At 42.3% G+C, this 19,759-nt stretch overlaps 1 protein-coding gene and 1 long non-coding RNA gene across 3 annotated transcripts in view; one reads left to right on the top strand and one right to left on the bottom strand.

Annotated features, from left to right (window-relative positions):
• Nucleotides 1–19,346, top strand: part of ELOVL2 (ELOVL fatty acid elongase 2) — a 75,870-nt gene extending 56,524 nt beyond the window's left edge. For both annotated transcript variants that reach the window (XM_035030843.1, XM_035030842.1), the window contains exons 3-8: nt 1,092–1,279; nt 5,409–5,486; nt 9,414–9,585; nt 14,470–14,594; nt 15,051–15,185; nt 16,763–19,346. In XM_035030843.1, coding sequence (XP_034886734.1) covers nt 1,092–1,279; nt 5,409–5,486; nt 9,414–9,585; nt 14,470–14,594; nt 15,051–15,185; nt 16,763–16,888 — 824 coding nt within the window. In that variant the 3' untranslated portion in view covers nt 16,889–19,346. The remainder of the gene's footprint in view (nt 1–1,091; nt 1,280–5,408; nt 5,487–9,413; nt 9,586–14,469; nt 14,595–15,050; nt 15,186–16,762) is intronic.
• LOC117997407 lies at nt 13,746–18,998 on the bottom strand. Its single transcript, XR_004675806.1, has 4 exons — nt 18,962–18,998; nt 16,769–16,805; nt 16,108–16,302; nt 13,746–14,425 (listed from the first exon to the last, which is right to left on the bottom strand). It is a non-coding gene; the product is annotated as an uncharacterized LOC117997407 (long non-coding RNA).
• Nucleotides 19,347–19,759: the final 413 nt, after the last annotated feature.

The following is a 19,759-nucleotide window of genomic DNA, read 5'->3' as shown; positions in this document are numbered from 1 at the left end:
CGAAAAAGAGCAGAATAGAGAACTAAGATCATTTTGTGCCTATAGTTCTTTTCAGATGTTACTAATTATATTATAGAACTATTCTGTGTATTTTATTTAGATTTTTACATTTTCACTCTCCAGACTAAGGAACACTTGGTGTATCTTGGTCCTTCCTCCTGGCTGTTTATACTTCTAGTCCATGGTCAGGTTTAGGTCCTCGGTTGTATTCTCTGCCCACACGTCTGAATCATCAGCTCCAACACTTTGCCTTGGCTGTCTTGAGCTTCCCCCTGCTTGCTGTGCAGTCCCACGGCTCTGGCTCGGCTGAACTCTAAGCTCAGCCTGGTTTACCGCATAGTGGTTGTCTGTGAGCTCCGCAGAGTGTGGGTTTTATGAAGGTGGTATACACTATCCATACCCCTTCTCTCCTGCCTGCTCCAAACTTCCCCAAAGGAGGCAGCAGCAGGTGTAATGGGCTGGGCATCAGACGGGAATTCAGATCCCGACTCTGCTGTCCACTATTGTGTGGTCTTGGCAAGTTACTGTGGCTTTCTGAGCTGGTTTTCACCCACAAAATGACATAGGAATACTTCCTATTTATTGAGTTAGAGTAAATATCGTTAACTGTTCCAACAAAGACACTAGAACTACTACCTCCCACCTTAATTACTTGTCCCTGTCACTCCGTGTTCAGCCTAAGCTCTGCTTGCTCCACGAAACCTTCCTTAACTACTCCCACCCCCATGGGGTGGTTCTTCTGAACTGTAACCCAAATCCAGCTTAGTCAATGCCGGACTCTTGCTTGTTGTATTGGGTATGTACAAATAAAATATACGTGACAGTAGGCCTTAAAAGTTCTCATCAAAGAAAAAACATTTTTGTGACTAAGGTGATGGATGTTAACTAGACCTACTGTGGTGATCGTTTTGCAGTGTATTTGCAAATACTGAATCATGCCATACACCTGAAACTCATATGTTGTATGTCAGGCATACCCCCATTAAAAAAAACCAAAAAATCCAAAAAAGTTTTAAATATATGTGATAAAATTTTATAACTAAACAGAAGTGCTACTTTTCAGGATTCTCACTGTATATGTTTCTTTTCAGATTTTCGAGTCAGAGGATGGTTCATGTTGGACTCCTACCTTCCCACCTTTTTTCTTACTGTCCTGTATCTGCTTTCCATATGGCTGGGTAACAAATACATGAAGAACAGACCTGCTCTTTCCCTCAGGGGCATCCTCACCTTGTACAATCTCGGAATCACACTTCTCTCCGTATATATGCTGGTCGAGGTAAGTGTTTGCGTCGCAGAGCTGGTGGCTGGGGAGGCGGCGCGTGGGCGAGCAGAGCTGGTGGCTGGGGAGGGGGCGCGCGGGCGAACAGAGCTGGTCTGCCACAGCGGTCCACGCTCGGTCTCAGTACTGCTCTTTAGATCTCAAGAACTGTTCCAGTGTTTGCTCTTACTTCTTCTGAAAGTCTTGGAAATCTTTGTTTCTCACTTGAATTTTTCTCATCCCTTTAGTCCTTAGTCTTTCACTGTAATTTTAAATCACAATTTCGATCTGAATGGGCCTTTAAAGCTCCAATGTTCTGATTTTCTCCTTTTAAAGATCAAAAGGTACATGATTTGCCAGAGGATAGATCGCTATTGAATGACTGACATTTTTAAGTTGATTTAATATTGAATGCAGTTGGTTTGAAATACAAATACATAGGCCCTTCGAGACCGCTGCCCACATCTTTGGGGCCCCTGTGACAGCGAAAGCGGTGGTGGGGCTGTTTCTAGGATGACCGTGGAGGCCGGGTCAACGTTCCAGCCCAGCTCTGGCTGCCCCCATTACATCACGCATTGCCCATTCCTTTGCAACGTGCCAAACCCAAGTAATTCTGCAAGTAGAAGAAAAAGTAACAGTTGCCCTGCCTGTGAACCAAAGGCTGTTGCAGTCCACTGCAAAGGAGAATCCAAAAGTGCCAAATTAAACCTGCTCCAGCGAGCAGCCTCGGGGAGGGAAGACAAAAACATGAGCAAACCCGAGGGAACAGGATAAAGTCATTCGTACTCGGTTATAAATGTCTTATGGCACAACTGTAATTGCCTTCCTGGTCCTCGGATTCTAAAAGAACATAAATCCTTGCCTAACATCTGGATCCTCCCCAGAGTTTAATCTGTGCCTTGTATGCACCATTCTGAGTACGGTTCCTAACCGTTACTTTCCATGCCTACCGCCCTGTGATTGGAGGACTGGCAATGGACTCTGGGGTCAGGAAAGCCAATCTGCAATCCTCTCACATCGATTCTCCTAATGTCCCTCACTCTGAAAGGGGAATCCCCAGTTAGCTTTGCAAGTAGGCAAATTTCCCTTCACTAGGTGAGCTTGCAAGATCTAGCAGTTGACAGGATTCGTTTCTCTGGGAAGAACCAAAGAGAAAGATTCTCTTCCTTGGGATTGTTTCCAGAAGCAACACCCGTGTCAGAAGGGGCAGCCTGAACGTCTGACTACACCAGAAGCTCTAGCACCTGCTGGAGTCAGAAGGCCCGAATTCGGGAGCCACTGTTGCTCTCGCTATGATTCGAGAGCAGTTACTTAGGCTCTCTGACCCTTAGGCAACTTACCTTTAAAATGGAGATCCGGTACTTGTCCTTCTTAACTCATGGGGGAGCTGTAAGGATTAATCCAGTTCTGTTAGGCCAACATTCTGTGAGCACCTCTTCAGTGCTGTGAATTGTACTAATAAGCCAAGGACATAGGAAGATGAGTAACACGTGACTTCTGGACTTGAAAATCTCACAGACTAGTACACGGTAGGAGTTAGTAAATATGAAAATGCTGTATAAATATATATTTTTTAAAGATTTTATTTGACAGAGAGAGAGATAGCGAGAGCAGGAACACAAGCAGGGGGAGTGGGAGAGGGAGAAGCAGGCTTCCCGCCGAGGAGGGAGCCCGATGTGGGACTCGATCCCGGGACCCCGGGATCACGACCTGAGCCGAAGGCAGACGCTTAACGACTGAGCCACCCAGGCGCCCCGAAAATGCTGTATAAATATTAAAGTGCATAATACTCACCATTAAAGGAACAGGAACAATAGGTTAGTGTTTGAACAAGTAAATGGTTTCTGCTCCTTTTTAGGGAGGACATCTGCCCTGAGCCCATTCCCTGCTATGAATTTTATCTATTGCTTATCCACTGTTGCTCCTCTCAGGCTTCTGTACCTCGTGGTTCAAAATCGCTACTATTGATTGCCTCCTAGTCTCCTGAGACTGTAGCCTCCTCCAGGGCAGGCATAAGGTCTTGGACAATTTTGGGGTATGTTTAATAGCCACTAGTTGAGTGATAGGTTGATTTAACCTTGCTAATTTTTAGGCCCAGTTCAGACGTTTGCATAGGCCAGGAAGTTACCGCTAAAATTGTTAACGTTCTTTCAACAAATATGTGTGGATTTCTTACACTGTGTCAGATTCTCTTCTAGATTCTACGGCACAGCCTTTCCCTTGTACAACAGTGAGTGGTGGGCTGGTGGTGAGGCAGGAAGGCCTCTCTGAGCATGTGATATTTGAGCAGAAACTGAATGATGAAAATCAAGCATATGAAGATTTGGGGAGAGTGTGTTTATGCAGAAGGAGCAGCAAACATAAAGGCCTTGAGGCAGGAACAAACTCGGGGTGTTTAAAGACCATAAAAAGAAGCAGTGCAGCTAGAACACCCTGGACAGAGGAGGGAACGATCCAGAATGAGGTGGAGAGGTGGCAGATTCATAGAGGGTCTTGGAAAGTATTTGCCTTTTATTCTGAATAAAATGGCAAGCCACTAGAGGATTTTCATTCTCTCTCCCTTTCTTTCTTCTTTTTTTTTAAAAAGCCTGCAGTGGGGAGGGGCAGCTGGAGAGAGAGAATCTCAAGCAGACTCCCTGTTGAGCGCAGAGCCTGACAGCAGGCCTCCATCCCACCACCCTGATGAGATCATGACCTGAGCTGAAATCAAGAGTTGGCCGCTTAACTGACTGAGCCACGCAGGAGCTCCAGCTGAATTCTATTTAGATTTTAAATTGTCAGGTAGTTTTAAACAATCTAAATGGTTTTTTTTAGTAGTTCAGCTGTTTCTAGTGTTCAGTTTTAACACCCCATCCCTGCCTACTCTATGTATTTCAACAGAGCTATACCTTTACACATCTCTGTTAAGCAGCCATAAATAGTAGGCCTTTGCTTAGTTTATGTAATATGTTAACTAATCGTGGTGATCATTTCACAATATACACAATGTATCAAATATTCAAAGGCCTTGTCAGACTTGTCAGATGTATAGGTTTCTTTTCATATCCAGAGATATTTTTCATTCAGCAATTGTAAATGACTACCTGCTCCATGTTACTGAAGTTGGAAAGGTTAAAAATTTTCTCATAAGAAAAAATTTCCCCTAAATAAAATTCAGTGAAGGGGGAAAATGCCTTATGTACATGCTTTATATTCTAGAATTTTAAGTTTTTGCAGTAATGGCAGGAAAGAAAAGACAGAACTTCTTTGGCAGAATTTTCCACAAAGAATTTTAAAAGTTCATTTTCTCATATTTATTGAGTGCCTTCAATGTGCTGGGCATTGGGCAAGGAACCGTGGATTCAAAGATGAGCAAAAAAGGCACAAACCTTTATAGAGCCTTTTGTTTTTTCAACATGATGAGGGCTATAGATATTAATCATTTATAATCACACAAATGATTGATTACCAAGGGGCATAAATACAATGAAGAAAATGACTTAAGAACCTTTGAGCCCTAGTTTTCATGTCTGTAAAATGGTAATAAATATGTACTTCATAAAATTATGGAGATGATCAATTAAGGTAAGCCAGTACAAAGTATTAAATAATTAAATATTAAATAATTATTGAATAATACTGGGTGGCTCTTGATTTTGGCTCAGGTCATAATCTCAGGGTCATGAGATCAAGTCCCATGTCAGGCTCTGTGCTCAGCAGAGAGCCTGCTTGAGATTCTCTCTCTCTGCCCCTTCCCCCACTCTCTCTCTCTCTCTCTCTCAAATAAGTAAATAAATCTTTAAAGAAAATTTTTAGGCTCTTCTCAGTTGTTTGCACGTAATTCTACATTTCACCTATAGAAACATAGGACTTGATGATTCCTTACATGAAATATTTTGTTACTCAAATAGTAGCCAAATTCTGTTCCTTTGGGCCACTGTAAAGGATAGAAGTAAATTATACCAAATCAGGAATACAACCATTGGTATCTCTTCAACAGCAAGAATGAAATCCTTTGATCACATGACGTAGAGGACAGGATTGAGAAATTCAAGTGCAGGGTTGTTCCTACTCAGACCTTAAAGAGACGCCAATCAGAAACATGAATAGGAAATTCCATTCTTTCCAAATTTTAGTGTTAACTTTTCCTCCTTTGTTTCTTTGGCAGCTTATTCTCTCCAGTTGGGAAGGAGGCTACAACTTACAGTGTCAAGATCTCGCCAGTGCCGGGGAAGCTGATGTCCGGGTGAGTCCTGAGAAGCTGATTGACCCTCTGCAACCATTTCTCTTTGAAAAGGAGAGGAGGTTTTCTCCTTCCAGATATGAGGATGGGGCTGGGATTACATAAGAAAGGGAGTCCTCCTGTTCTAATAGAAATGCTTGGTAACAAAAATGTTTTCCAAATGTCCAACAAGGGGGGACTGACTGAATGAACCATGGCACATCCAGGAATGGATCCCTTTGCAAAATGGAAGGAGGAAGATCTCTATACTTACTGTTAGAGCCATTTTGGGGACATTCTCTAAAAAAAACCAACTTGCAGACTGTTTATAGTATAGTACAAGAAGTGATAGGAATGTGTGTGTGTGTGTTTTTGAAAAGAAACAGTGGCAGAATAAACCAAAACCTAACAAAGTGGTCTCCTTTTGGGTGAAGGAACTAGGCAGAGGGGGATAGGGATGGAAGCTGGGCTTCTCTGAATGTACCTTGTGTCATATTTGATTTTGAAACCATTAAGTATTTTACATAATCTGAAACAAAATTAAGTTTAAAAAGAAAGGTAGCCTTCCTCCCAAAACTTGGAAACTAAAATAAATAAATACACCCATATATTAAGTTGGTGACATAACCACCTATAGAATTATTTCAAGGGACTTAAAAACACAGTGTTTTGACTGAAATTCCCTAGGGGGATATATCTTAACAGTATTCTGTAATTTTTTTGGTTTCTATTAATAAAAATATTAGTATTGCTTTTTGGAGACTGTTATAGGTACACTGTAGAATAAAGTAAGTACATAATGTTAATATCATTACAACTAGTATTTTAAACATAGTTTAACTTTTTTATTAGTATCTCTTTTCTAACATTAATCATAGATTCAAATAGGAAATATCAGAATTAACATTATTCTAAAAACAAATGTGTTTTTTAGCTCTTATCTCCAGAAGAGGCCTAGTTAGTCTCTGACAACCCAGTGCAGTGAGCAATGAATACCCAGATTGCGCTTTCTAAATATAATTTTCCACCAGAAGGGATTAGGGTTCTTAGAGAATTGGCCAATTCCTGGTTTGGGGTGGGAAAAGTGCATAAGCAGAATCCAGGACATCTTATGACAGAAAGCAAGCAAGCTGTCCAGGACTACTCTGGTCATTATGAAAAGATCTAGGAGCCACCTTGAAGGGGACTCCCAGTGCTCAAGATGGGACAATTCAAAAGATTACTGATGAAACATATTACATTTATTTAAAAACCATGAGCTTAAAATGATACCAAAAAACACATTGTTGACGTCTGAAGGTTGCTAGAACACCAGCTCATTCTAGGGAAGAAAAGTTAAAGGGAAAGAAACATTTATCTTTGCTTTTCAAATGTGAATTTCCAAATAGAGAAGAACTCTTTCTCTAGAGAAAAATGCATAACAAGAGAATTAGAAAATCACCCTCTTGCAAGTCCTAGTGAAATGATGGATCTGTTCAGCAGTCATCCATAAGTGATAAAACTGTTGGGTAAAAAAAAGGTGAATGGAAAAACTTCATAATGGGGGCACCTGGGTGGCTCAGTCGGTTAAGTGTCTGCCTTTGGCTTAGGTCATGATCCCAAGGTCCTGGGGTCCAGCCCTGCATCAGGCGCCCTGCTCAGTGGGGCGCCTGCTCTCAAATATATAAAGAAAAGGAAAGGAAGGAAAGAAAGAAACTTCATAATGATTGGACTAGGCTGTTAATGTCTGAACTCTGTCCATGAATGTCGGTGAGACACCCTGAAATTCTGTGCCTCCCGGTATGATGCATCAGGAAGTACACAGAACCACCAGAGAAGTACTCCTGCCCAAACCCCTAAATCTCAGTCTATCAAGCCTCTAAGTCTAATTGCTAGTTATAGAAAATGTGGGGGATAGAGAAACAAGTTAAATAACACTAGGAATCCATAGTAGTAGGAATTCTAACAGCTGATCTAGTGTTTGGGAGGAAAAGACCTGGAAAAAGGAAAGGGGACTGTTACTGATCAGGAGACCGGAGAACCATATCACATCAGTGCAAGGTGGACCTTGTTTGCATCCGGATTTACATCAATTATAAAAAAAACATTTTTTTTAAGATTTTATTTATTTATTTGAGAGAGAGAATGAGATAGAGAGAGCATGAGAGGGGGGAGGGTCAGAGGGAGAAGCAGGCTCCCCGCTGAGCAGGGAGCCCAATGCGGGACTCGATCCAGGGACCCCAGGATCATGACCTGAGCCGAAGGCAGTGGCTTAACCAACTGAGCCACCCAGGCGCCCTATAAAAAAACATTTTTGAGACAGATTTGAACACAGAGGAGGCTATTAGTAGATATTAAGGAGCCATTAATTTTATTAGCTGATGACATGGTGGTTATGTTGAAAGAAAAAAAAGTGTTAGTTTTTATAGATAAAATGATAGCTTGCATTTGCTTATAATATGCTATACCCCCCTAAAAATGTTTAGAAATAGAATTGATCAACAAATTGAATCATACTGAAAACTTTGAAGCTTAGTGATAGATACACAGGTTCTATAATTTATACTTACTCTCCTTACATTTATGGATGTTTAACAATTTCCATATCAAAAATCCTGCTTATTACATAATAGAAACCTTTTCTTTAAAATCTTTAATATTAAGATGTACATGTTTGAATCCTCTTTTTAAAAAACATCTTCAAAGCTATAATACAAAATAAGGTATATAGATTTCTCTACACCCATTTTTTTTGCATCCATTTTATTTCTAATTTATTTCTATCACAGACCAGCACGTTTCAATTCTCTAAGGGTTGTTGTTTTACATTTATATTTGGGTTAATGTCTGTGAAGTTTAATTATATCCTTAAACATTAGGGTGGAAGCCACCACACCTTATTGTGTTCTTGGGAAGCAGACAATAGAGCATGATGTTCTAACTTCAAAGTTTCTGTTACACACACTCTCCTCATATGTTTCAATGTTAGCGCTAAAACCACAGCGCAGTTCAAGTATTCCCCCTGTAGCTGAGACTTCGTAAGGGGCTCAGGAGGGAAGGGGGAATCCTGACCCACCACTTCAGTGAGGAGGAAGAGCATTTATTTAAATTCATTAGTTAACATATGGTGTAATATTAGTTTCAGGTGTACAGTGTAGTGATTCAGCATTTCATACAACCCTGGAGGCATCTTGATTTTAAATCTGAGGAGGAGATGCAGAAGAAGTAGTCTTCTACGTACAGACGGCTCCTGGGCCCTGTACCAGTTAAGAGACAAAAACATATGTAGGTTAGAGGAAGAGGGGAAAAAGTGAAAACCTAACGTTAAGGAACAGTAGTGATCTGCTGAGTGCTCAGCACGGAGCAAAGATGGGCCGGTCCCTGCCCTGTGTGATGGGCCTTCGGCCGCCTAACCCTCACTACCCTGGCCTGCTTCCTGAGTGCAGAGGCAGAGTCATCGGGGAATGCAAAGGAAGCAGCCGCTGATGAGGCCTGAGAAAAGCAAGGAGAGGGTTAGGTAGAGTTCCAGAGGAGAGGGGGGTGCATGTGGGGAGGGGGCTAGGAAGCCCAGAGCAGAGACAGCAGCAAGTGTGGCAGGGAGAGTATGCAGAGCACCTGGACAGTGCACAGTGGGGCGCTCACAGAGGAGGGGTGGGGCACTCCGAGAGCGGTGCAGGAAGTGGCAGCCAGGGCAAGCCGGGAAAGAGCCTGTGCTCTGCAGGTGCACAGGAGTACCTTGATCAGATCTGCATGTTGGAGGCGTAACTTGTTTTCACTAGAGTGGGGTGGATTGCTGGGAATAGGGAGAAACTGGAGGCAGAGATGCCAGGAAGGCGCTTGTGGGATTTCCCGAGAGAGAAGTGCACACTAGTGAAACCCAGTGTCCCCCAGGTTGCCAAGAGGTAGGGAGGGCAGCAGGAGGGGGATTTTCATTGCTCACCTTTTCTCTTTTCTGTTTCCACATTCTTACAGGTAGCTAAGGTGTTATGGTGGTACTACTTCTCCAAATCAGTAGAGTTCCTGGACACAATTTTCTTTGTTTTGCGGAAAAAAACCAGTCAGATTACTTTTCTTCACGTATACCATCATGCCTCCATGTTTAACATCTGGTGGTGTGTTTTGAACTGGATACCTTGTGGGCAAAGTAAGTGATTTCGTTATTTTTCAGTTCTCTGTAATTGGGTCTTTTAAGACCTCTAGTGAGTGTCTTGTATTGAATATTGCATATATCAGGAGAGAGAAAAGGGAGGCCACGGGGTGGCCTGCGTTGTTACACAAGGAAGCACCTATTTGCCAGTGGCTGGTTATTTCTGGTCTTTGATTCTGGCAAAATCTGAGTATTACCTTAAATTTTTTTTTTTAAGATTTTTTTATTTATTTGAGAGAGAGAGAGAGAGAGAGCACATGAGGGGGGAGGGTCAGAGGGAGAAGCAGACTCCCTGCCGAGCAGGGAGCCCAATGCGGGACTCGATCCAGGGACTCCAGGATCATGACCTGAGCCAAAGGCAGTCGCTTAACCAACTGAGCCACCCAGGCGCCCTACCTTAAATTTTAAAAACATTTTTTTTTCTATGCACCAAAGGTCTGAGGGCCAGAAGCATGTACGCCAGCTGGAGAAATTGTCCTCCAACCCCGGGGGCTGAAAGACTCATGCAGAAATAAATATGGCACCTTCCACAGTCACCACCTGGCCACACTACAGCTTGGGGTCCCTTCAACTCCTAGGACTTTTTTCCCATTCTGAAAAACTAAGGTCACAGCTCTGTGTGGCTTTCAATATTTTTCTTAACTGAGAACTATAGTACACGTTATATCCCAGCCTCTTTACATGTATATACTTTGTATGAAACAAGAATTTCAGGAACTCTTTCCCCCAGCTCTGGGGGATGCACTTTGGGTTTTGTTGTTGTTAATTCTGTTGCACTTTTTCAAAAAGCTGATGATGACTCTCGTGACAGGGATTTCATAGTTTACTAACAGGTCCATTACGCCCCGCAGTAGGGACAGCAGTACTTTCTGATTGTCTTAAATCCCGAGATCTAAAAATGGTCTGTGAAAACTCAGAACAGGTAAAACTTCAGTGAAAATGATTTGGGGAGGGCTGCTGGGAAGATGGCGGAGTAGGACGTCCCTGGGCTCACCTCTCGCCGCGTGGCCGCCTAGAGAGCACCCACGTCGGCATAAATATCTCAAAGCAGCAGCCCAAAAACTGGCAGAACAGACTCTCCGCAGCCTGGCATAGACAAGAGGCCACAGCGAAGCAGATCCACCCCCTCCGATCGCTCTTGGCAAGATCCCGTCAAAGCGGTGCCACAAGCCTGGCGGTGTGTGCGCGGCCCAGACAAGGGTCAGCACCACTCCAGAGTGAGTCCTGCCCCAGGGAGTGGGGAAGATAACCACACACCCATCTGACTGTGACCCCAGCAGTGGGCCGGACTGCAGGCCCCCATCCACCAACAGAAGCTTCTCCGGGGATGACACAGGGACAGGGCCTGCAGTTTGGTGCTACTCCATCTCCGGCAAACGCCTGCTCTGACTCAACTCCAGCCCAAGGCAGCCCTGGAGCAGCCCACTAACACCACGGGCACCAGAGCCTGCCCACAACAGGCAGGGAGCCATCGCAGACAACAGGACTGAAGGCAAACAATCCCAGCAACACACATAGAAGACCCCCCTGAGCACCAGGTTCTGGGGAACAGACATTGCAGTGCAGGACCTCTTCTTCACAAAGCCACTACTTTCAAGTGCAGGAGACGGAGCTGACTTTCCTAACACAGAGAAACCGACCACGCAAGAGGCAGAATGAGGAGACAGAGGGATATGTCCCAAATCAAAGAACAGGACAAAATCAGAGTAGGAGACCTAAGCGAAACGGAGGTAAGTAATATGTCTGATAGTGAATTTAAAGTAATGCTCATAAAGATACTTGCTAGAATTGAGGAAGGACTGCAGGACCTCCATGAGACCCTCCACCAAGAGATAGAAGACATAAAAAAGAACCAATTAGAGCTATTGGACTCACTAAATGGAAATAAAAATAGACCATCTGGAATAAATAGCAAGCAAGAGGAAGTAGAAGAAAGGATCAGCCACCCGGGGGACAGAGTCATGGAAAGCAATCAAGCTGAGCAGATGAGAGGGGGGAAAAAGCAAAATGAAAATAGACCCAGGGAACTCAGCAACACTGTCTGCATAACAGTCGCGTGATAGGGATCCCAGAAGGAGAAGAGCGAGAAAAGGGCGCAAAAGATTTGTCTGAAGAAATAATAGCTGAAAACTTCCTCTATCTGGGGAAGGAAAGAGAAACCCAGATCCAGGAGGCACAGAGCACCCCCAACACAACCAGCCCAAAGAGGTCTGCACCAAGACACAAAGTAAATAAGATGGCCAAAAGTAGTGATAAAGAGAGAATTTTAAAAGCAGCAAGAGAAAGGAAAGCATGTACATACAAGGGAAACCCCATATGGCTATCAGTGGGTTTCAGCAGAAATTCTGCAGGCCAGAAGAAAGTGGCATGATAAATTCCAACTGCTAAAAGGAAAAAATCTACAGCCAAGAATACTCTATCCAGCAAGGCTTTCATTTAGAATAGAGGGAGAGATCAAGTTTCCCAGAAAAACAAAAATTAAAAGCAAAACCAGCCACGTCCCTGTCACACACGATGCCATCGGCCTGTGGGTCCCAAATTCACAGTCCAGCCACCCTCCTGCCCGAGTCAGCACGCACGGCCTGCCACCTGCTAAATGCCAAGTCAACATGCCTTCACCTCAGATTGCCAGGGGCTCAAATTGACACTCTTCCCCTCAAATTCCAGCCCCTGTGCTCAAGTTTGTGCACAAAAGTGGGCATAATTATAACAGCAGAAGGAAGCAACCCAAACATCTAACTATTTCTGTGGAATATAGAATGGATACAAGGAGTGTGCTAGGCTGAGAACATCTCCAACAAGCACATCAAAGAACAATACATACAGCATGATTCTGGTTAGTAAAAAAACAAACAAACCTGAGAAGAATAAAACAAGATGAACCCAGAGAGGGAGACAAACCATAAGAGACTTCTTAAGCATAGGAAAGAAACTGAGGCTTGTCGGAGGGGAGGTGGAGGGGGATGGGGTAACTGGGTGGTGGGCATGAAGGAGGGCACATGATGGAATGAGCACTGGGTGTTATATGCAACTGATGAATCACTGAACTCTACCTCTGAAACTAATAATACACTATATTGTTAATTAATTGAACTTAAAATTTAAAAAAAGGAAACCCCCCCCCCAAAAAAGAAAGATGATTTGGGGACCTTAGAGATCTATCCCAAACATTCTTGATGTTTTAAGAAATATCAGTGACTATGAAGATGCAAATTGAAACCAGAGTGTGAAGAAGGAAATTGCTGGGGGTGCAGGAGTCAGAAAGAGATGGGTCTTTTATACCTCTCCTGGACCGAATCTAGTTTGAGTTTTGTTATTAAGACAATGATAGACTTATGCTTAATCAATATAAAGCCCATAACCAATATTAAAGAAGAATTATCAAGGTTATTTTTTGTGCTTATCAGCTATCTCATTACAAATCACTAAGCATCTGAACGACAGTCTCACATAATTGCTGTGTAAAGACATCGGATTCCTGTTAATAAGATGCTGTGTGTGACAATTTCTAGTGAACCTAAAATATTATGGAATTATAATCAACCACTCCTTTTCCATTCATTCATGGTAATGAAAACCCAGGTGAGTAAAGAAATACCACTGACCTTATGCTAGCTGGTACTCTGAAACTCTGTGTTTTCATGTAAATCCAAGCCCTGTAACAAGTTATTCCAGCCTGTGTTTGCGGGGGACTTACTGGATGCGAGTGTTGTTTTCATTTCTTATTCGTTGATTTGCATTTATCTAACCAGACCTCTGATCTAGAATTGGAAAACCAGGCTAGAGAATTTAAATTGATTAACCAGCATAGGTCCAGTACTTTTCAGTTTATATAGTAGTATTCAGTCAATCCCATCATGCCCATTTTCCAGATGGCAAAATCAAAATTTACCAAGTAAAACTGATGTATCCAAGGGGACCTAGCTAGTAGGGGTCCTCTAGCTCCACAGCCTCTTCACCGCAGGACTCAGCTCCATCTGGATCCCAAGGTAGCACGTAAGTGGTATTCACTTTGCCAGACACCATTGTAAGCACTTTGCATGTATGTATTGATTTACTCCTCATGACAGTGAGTATCCCAGTTCCCAACAAAGAACCTGCCTCTGACATCCCACCTCTTGCAGCTAAATCCTTTTGCTTCTTAGTTGAGCCAACATAGAACTTAGTTTTTGCCTTTGGTTTCCCAAAACATCATTCACCCCCGTTGATGGCAGCTACAGGGACTTCAGGAAGGGAGGGGCACAGCACAGGTCCTCAAATTGGATTTTAGACATTCCTTGTCCTAGAAGTCCATGACATGACCCAGCCACTGGGAAATCTCAGTGACAGGTCCCTCTCTGTCCCAGCCTTCTCTCCTGCGGGACCTTCTCTCGCCTTCCCCCAGCATCTCCTGCTTCCTAGGTCCCTTTCAGGTTGAATTTATAAATATAAAGAGCAACATACTGTCCTCGACCCTTGAACGCTTTGTTCAGCCTCATACTGGTGGCTTTCTTTCCACAATCAAAATGGTTCATCCAAGGTTTAGCAAAAGCGGAGACACTTCTCTTTCAGAGGAGTTCTGCCACCAGTTTTAAGCAAACATTTCGTTTTTTCCCAGATTAGTGGCTAATAATGATGGTGTAAGAGACAGTAAAACCTTTGCAGATCAGGAATTACCTGTTTGGTTGACACTCTGACTGAAAAACCATCCCAGTTTTGTCTTGTCTCGGGGACTTTTGCTGAATCCTGGAGTAAGCACAGAAGCGAAAGGGAGTCTGTCCATGTGAAATTCTGGTATCTGCTAGTACCGGAGTTGCTATTCATCTTCAGTGATGGTGTACAGGAAGAACCAGTCTCACTGGATAAAGAATGAACAGTAATTTTTATACTGTACTTTCACAGGTTTCTTTGGACCCACACTGAACAGTTTTATCCACATTCTTATGTACTCCTACTATGGCCTTTCTGTGTTTCCATCTATGCACAAGTATCTTTGGTGGAAGAAATATCTCACACAGGCTCAACTGGTATGTTATCCCTTCTTTCTGCTGTTCTCCATGTGAAGCATCTAAATATGCTGAGGGATGGAGGAAAGGAATCTGTCATCCTCCACAGAGGCTTTTCTGTGTGAGGATGCTGCCTATTTTTCTCTAAAATTGCCTTTTAAGCATTAAACCTGGTGTGTTAAAATGCCCTCTGTGGATACAATTAGCTTATTCCTTGCTTTGAAATGTAGATGCTTTAACCCAGACATTAATTTTAACAGATTCATTTTTATCTAAAGAATTTCAACTGCAATTGTATATACCTACTAGTGTCATTTCAAATAAAATGTCTGGATAGGATCGTGGGCTGCTTCAGCGTTTGTTTCCGAATCTTAGGGAGTACCAGAAGTTGAGTTCTCAGTGTATAACATTTCAAAGTGGATTTTCTTTGGCTCGCCTGGTTGCCTCACCTGCTGCCTCCCCACCCCCTTCCCCCAGGTACAGTTCGTGCTCACCATCACGCACACCATGAGTGCAGTGGTGAGACCCTGTGGCTTCCCCCTGGGCTGTCTCATCTTCCAGTCTTACTACATGCTGACGTTAGTCATCCTCTTCTTAAATTTCTACGTGCAGGTAAGTGACCTGTAAGTCTTCAGCAGCAAAACATAGTAGACTGGGCTTTTGCCTCACCTAGAGGTTTAATTTTGCCAATTAAATAACGTAGCACAGACTTGTGCCTAATCGAGGCACCCAAAGGAAACAGAGAAATGTGCATTCCTAACTCCACACCCCGCATCCTCCCCCTTGAAGGATAACCCCTGTTCGAGCCTAGTGGGCATTTTATTAGAGTTCAGTCAGGTCACACATTTGGTTGATGTATTTGCACCATGCTACCCAAGTCTTATATATGAATGCAGGAAATCTGTTTGAAGGGAGAAAAACAGAAGCTAAATGAATTTAGTGTTAAAAAATTGTTTCTATATCAGCACTGTGATACTATAAACTCACTACTTGGAAAAAAATCTTAAGGCCAGCCATCGTGGAAAGGTCACATTGGCATTTTCTTCACTAAGTGTCATTTTCTTTTAATCAACAATTTAAATGGAACAGAGCTTCAAAACACAATTTCAGAGCAACTCTGTTAAGACAAAAACTGATGAAAGCCGTAGCAGGGCACAAGCCTCAGGTGATTATAGATTTTAAATTACTCTCCTGTGTGGGTGGGGGACAGAGAAATTAAGCTTCATGAAAAAGCAATGAGAACATACATTTATATTCAAAACAGCACTTTTGAAATTGTAATCAAGTGTGTATTTCTTTCTTCAGACAACAAGTGCTTTCTTTTTTAGTTTGTGTTTGCTGAAAGTTAACCCACAGGGGCTTCATACAGAGCCCAGCTGTGGGAACCTGAACCTCTGACAAGCTTTTAAGCCCCTGTGTTTCTGAAATTGGACTGGCTAGCCTTTGTCTTCTATAAGAGATAAGTTTCCTCTGAGAATTTCTAGAGAAATAACCATTGATAGAACCAAACAAAGCCACCCAAACAAAAACAAACCGAAACAGACTGTTCCAGGAAAGCTCAGGGAGTCCACGTGGTGCTTGGGGTCGGACCTTGAGGACAGGAGCATGCGGCCCAGCAGGGTGGGTGCTGGGCGCCCAGAACTTCAACCCTACTTGTTGGTTTAAATGGAATCTTACTCCTTTAGAGTTGAGTATATAATTTCAGTCTTGACCCTTGTTAATACCATTGCTTTAAAAAAAAAAAAAAAAAAGGTAAAAATGAGATGAAATCGGATATTTTGTCAGAATTAGGAAGGATATGCCAAAACCCAAATCAAGCCAGAATCCAAGGTACTGGTACTTTTAAAATAACAGCACCTTTTCAACTTGAATTGGAAAAGGATCTCATTTTTAGGAACTACAAGGAAGCAACATGCAGAATAATTTGGATGCCCATCCCGTAATACGTAAATCCTAACCAATGTTGATAAGGTGAAAGAAATAACCTTTCATTGGAATTCATATTTGTCTTGGGTTTTACCCCTTTATTTTTAACCATTAGCTTAAAAATTGTCCTGTTACAAAAATTCTTACTTGTTCAATATGCAATAAAATCATGAACTGTTTTAGATTATATGCCATGTCAGAGAGAAAGTCTTATTCAAGAATCCTTTTTTTTCCCCCCTCTTTGAAATACACACATCCAACAGACGTACCAGAAAAAGCCAGTGAAGAAAAATATGGAAGAGCCACCTGCAGGGAAAGAAGTTAAGAACGGTTTTTCCAAAGCCTACTTCACCGTGACTAATGGGGTCATCAACAGGAAAGCACAATAAACATCGAGTAACAAAGCATATATAATAGCCTAAGATTCGCTTGTTTTAAAGCAAAGACTGAATTTAAAGTTACATGTTTTAGCATAAACTAATTTCTTTTGAGTTTATAAATCATTTGTACCCGGAATGTATTAATATATTGCTATTAGCTTAATCTGTTAACTGAATGCTCCCGTCAGCACACCGTGTCACCTCAGACACCGAGCTCTGTAGACCTCAGACCTGGTGTAGCTTCTCTCTCCTCCTCCCCACAAACTGAACCCCTCACCAGAAACTGTTTCCATAACGCCTTATACACATACAAAGCCAGGAAACATGGAGCCTTGTTTTCCGAAGCCAGTCTTCAAATAAAAAGTTTTATTCAGATTGAAATGTTTAAGACAAAATGGTAATTACCTTCTAACCACAGGGTCTTAATCTATATTAAGCAATAATTGCTTAGTGCTTATTAAGCAATAAAGTCATTAGTCCATTTGTTCCATTAGGACTCAACCCCAGAAAATAATTAAAATGGATTATACATGGAAGACAGGAAAATCTAGCACAACTTTTTTCTTTTAAGGTGCAGTCTGTCAAATTCCTACACTAAGTCTCAACTTCGTGATATGGTAATGAAATTTGTATTTTATTTTGACGATTACTTTTTCTAAGAAGAAAAAAATCTGCCAAATCCTCATAGCTCAGGGGCTTCGGATAGGAGTTGTTCCTCAGTTTTAATTTGGTTTCCATGACTATTCATATGTTCATGTCTACCTCCTATGTTAAATTCCCCTACTTTAGGTTATAAACACACACCTTGCTCAGTTTTGAAAGCAGAATCTAAATCTGGCTGCCCGTTTCCTTTCTGATCAAGGAATCTTCCCTTCTCCCTAGAAGGATAAGCCACTGGAATATTTCTAAATCAGAGCAGTTGGGGCAAAACAGACATTGAGTTTTTCCACTATTTCTTGTGAGCCCGCTTGTGAATACTACCCCCAAATACCTGCTGTCACTCTTTGCAGGTTAAGTTTTTGAAAATGGGAAGAGGAGGATGATGGAAAGATTCCAACGCTGAGCCAGGGGGTGGTAATGAGCCTCCGTGAAAAGTGCCAATTTGGCAAACTCAGCACATCCCTTCCCTGCCCAGATAACACGCTCTCACTGAGAACAAGCACAAAAGCAGACGAAAGCAGTAGTGAATATTCTTTTTTCTCCCTGCGTATTGGACCTTTACTATTCACTTGCACCAAGAATGGAAACAATATTTTTTAAAGATGTGAGGAAGATTTATGCCCTAAGACAAGACTTGCCGCCTTTGACACTTACTCTTTCCTACCTTCTCTTTAAAATAGCTCATAGGGTGGCCCGTTGAGGTCCGAAGCACAAGCACCAGAAGGGCGTGCTTACCGCTCCCTGGACCCCATCCGCTCTGTCCGGGATGCCTTTCTGTCCTCCTTACCCCCTCGCTTTCTAGTGTTAAAATTCTTCTCCGTTTAAAAAAGAGCACAGACTCTGGTACGACACTGAACGTGGACTGTGATTGTGTTTTCTCACTTCTCTCAGGACCTGGCCCGCTGTGTGGAAGATGACGGGTCTTAGCTGTTTGTTGTGGTAGATGCGCTGTGCGTATATGTACATGTCACAGGTGGGCACTTGGTCCATTTTTATTGAACACACATTTTTGACACCCACTTACTCTTGGATTTATTTTTCTAAAAAGTTTTCTAAAACTGATTTTTCTAGGGTGCTTCATCCCCGCTTCTTCCATCCCATCCTAACAGTATTGTTAGGAGTATCGTTCTCTCCCAGAAATTCATTTTAAAATAAGGGCTAGACCCAAGTATACCTCTGATTACTCCTCTGTAACAAACATGGGTTGGACTAAAGCCCCTCAGAGCAACTGGACTCTAGCTCAGTTTTAGGTCCCAAGTGAGGGCTAAAAATCTGTTCTGTTCTCAAAGTGCATTCCGGGGAAAAATGAGACTCAGGGAGAAGCCGGATCTCACTGGGCCTTCATTGTTTGCAGCTGGTCCTCAAATGTCAGGAAGGCCAGAAAGTCTCCCCCCCCCCCCCCCCCCCCCCCCCGGCGTTTACCTGCAACTTTGGTGCTTTCCTGGACTTGGTATTGGCAGAGCAAGGACAGAAGCCATCCTTCAGCAGAATGAGTGAGCCCACCAGCTGTAAGTACAGGCAGGTGGAAGCCTCTCAGATCAAAGGGATAAAACAGGGTAGTTTGCACTTTTCCAGCTCAGTGTAGAGGTTTCAGGACGCTGTTTCCCATTGAGTCTTTAATTCTAATCAAACACTTCTAGCCTTAAACCATTCAAAGGCTGATATAAATACACAGAGCTATGAAATCTTAGCCGCAAAAGCTGAATCAGGTAAATATTTTGACCTGTTATTAAGTATTGGAACTTTAAAAAGCAAAATGTCTACATTTAATGCGATTTTCCTAAAACTGTAAAAAAAAAAAAAAAAAGCCAGCCTATATACGTTAGAAAAATGAAAACTTTTTGTTCCCAAATTTCCTTTTACTCATAAGAATGAAAATATGTAATACTATAAGCACATTAAAAATTCCAGTTTTTTTTTTTAAACAAAATGGAATGTTAAATGGAAATGAAGTGACATTTTCAACCCATCAAAATGATATATTGACGCCTTCAGGCATATTGAGAGAGAAGGTCCTCCCTATCCCCATCAGAGAGGTACTTATTTTTATTTGTAAGGCAAAATGATACTTACTGTGATGGGCAGAACAGCACTTTGTAAGAGACCATAATGATTCTTCCATATCATTTTATGATGTTTCTGGGGACTTCCTTATTTAGAAAATGTGGATATCACTTTTTGGTTTTCCTTTGAAAATACTTGAGAACATAATATCATGAT

This window comes from Mirounga leonina, unplaced genomic scaffold (assembly GCF_011800145.1).
Source record: "Mirounga leonina isolate KUSES-001 unplaced genomic scaffold, KU_Mleo_1.0 Mir_366, whole genome shotgun sequence".
Classification (NCBI taxonomy): domain Eukaryota; kingdom Metazoa; phylum Chordata; class Mammalia; order Carnivora; family Phocidae; genus Mirounga; species Mirounga leonina.
Note: the sequence above shows the minus strand (reverse complement) of the source record. Positions and strands in the feature narration are given on the sequence as shown.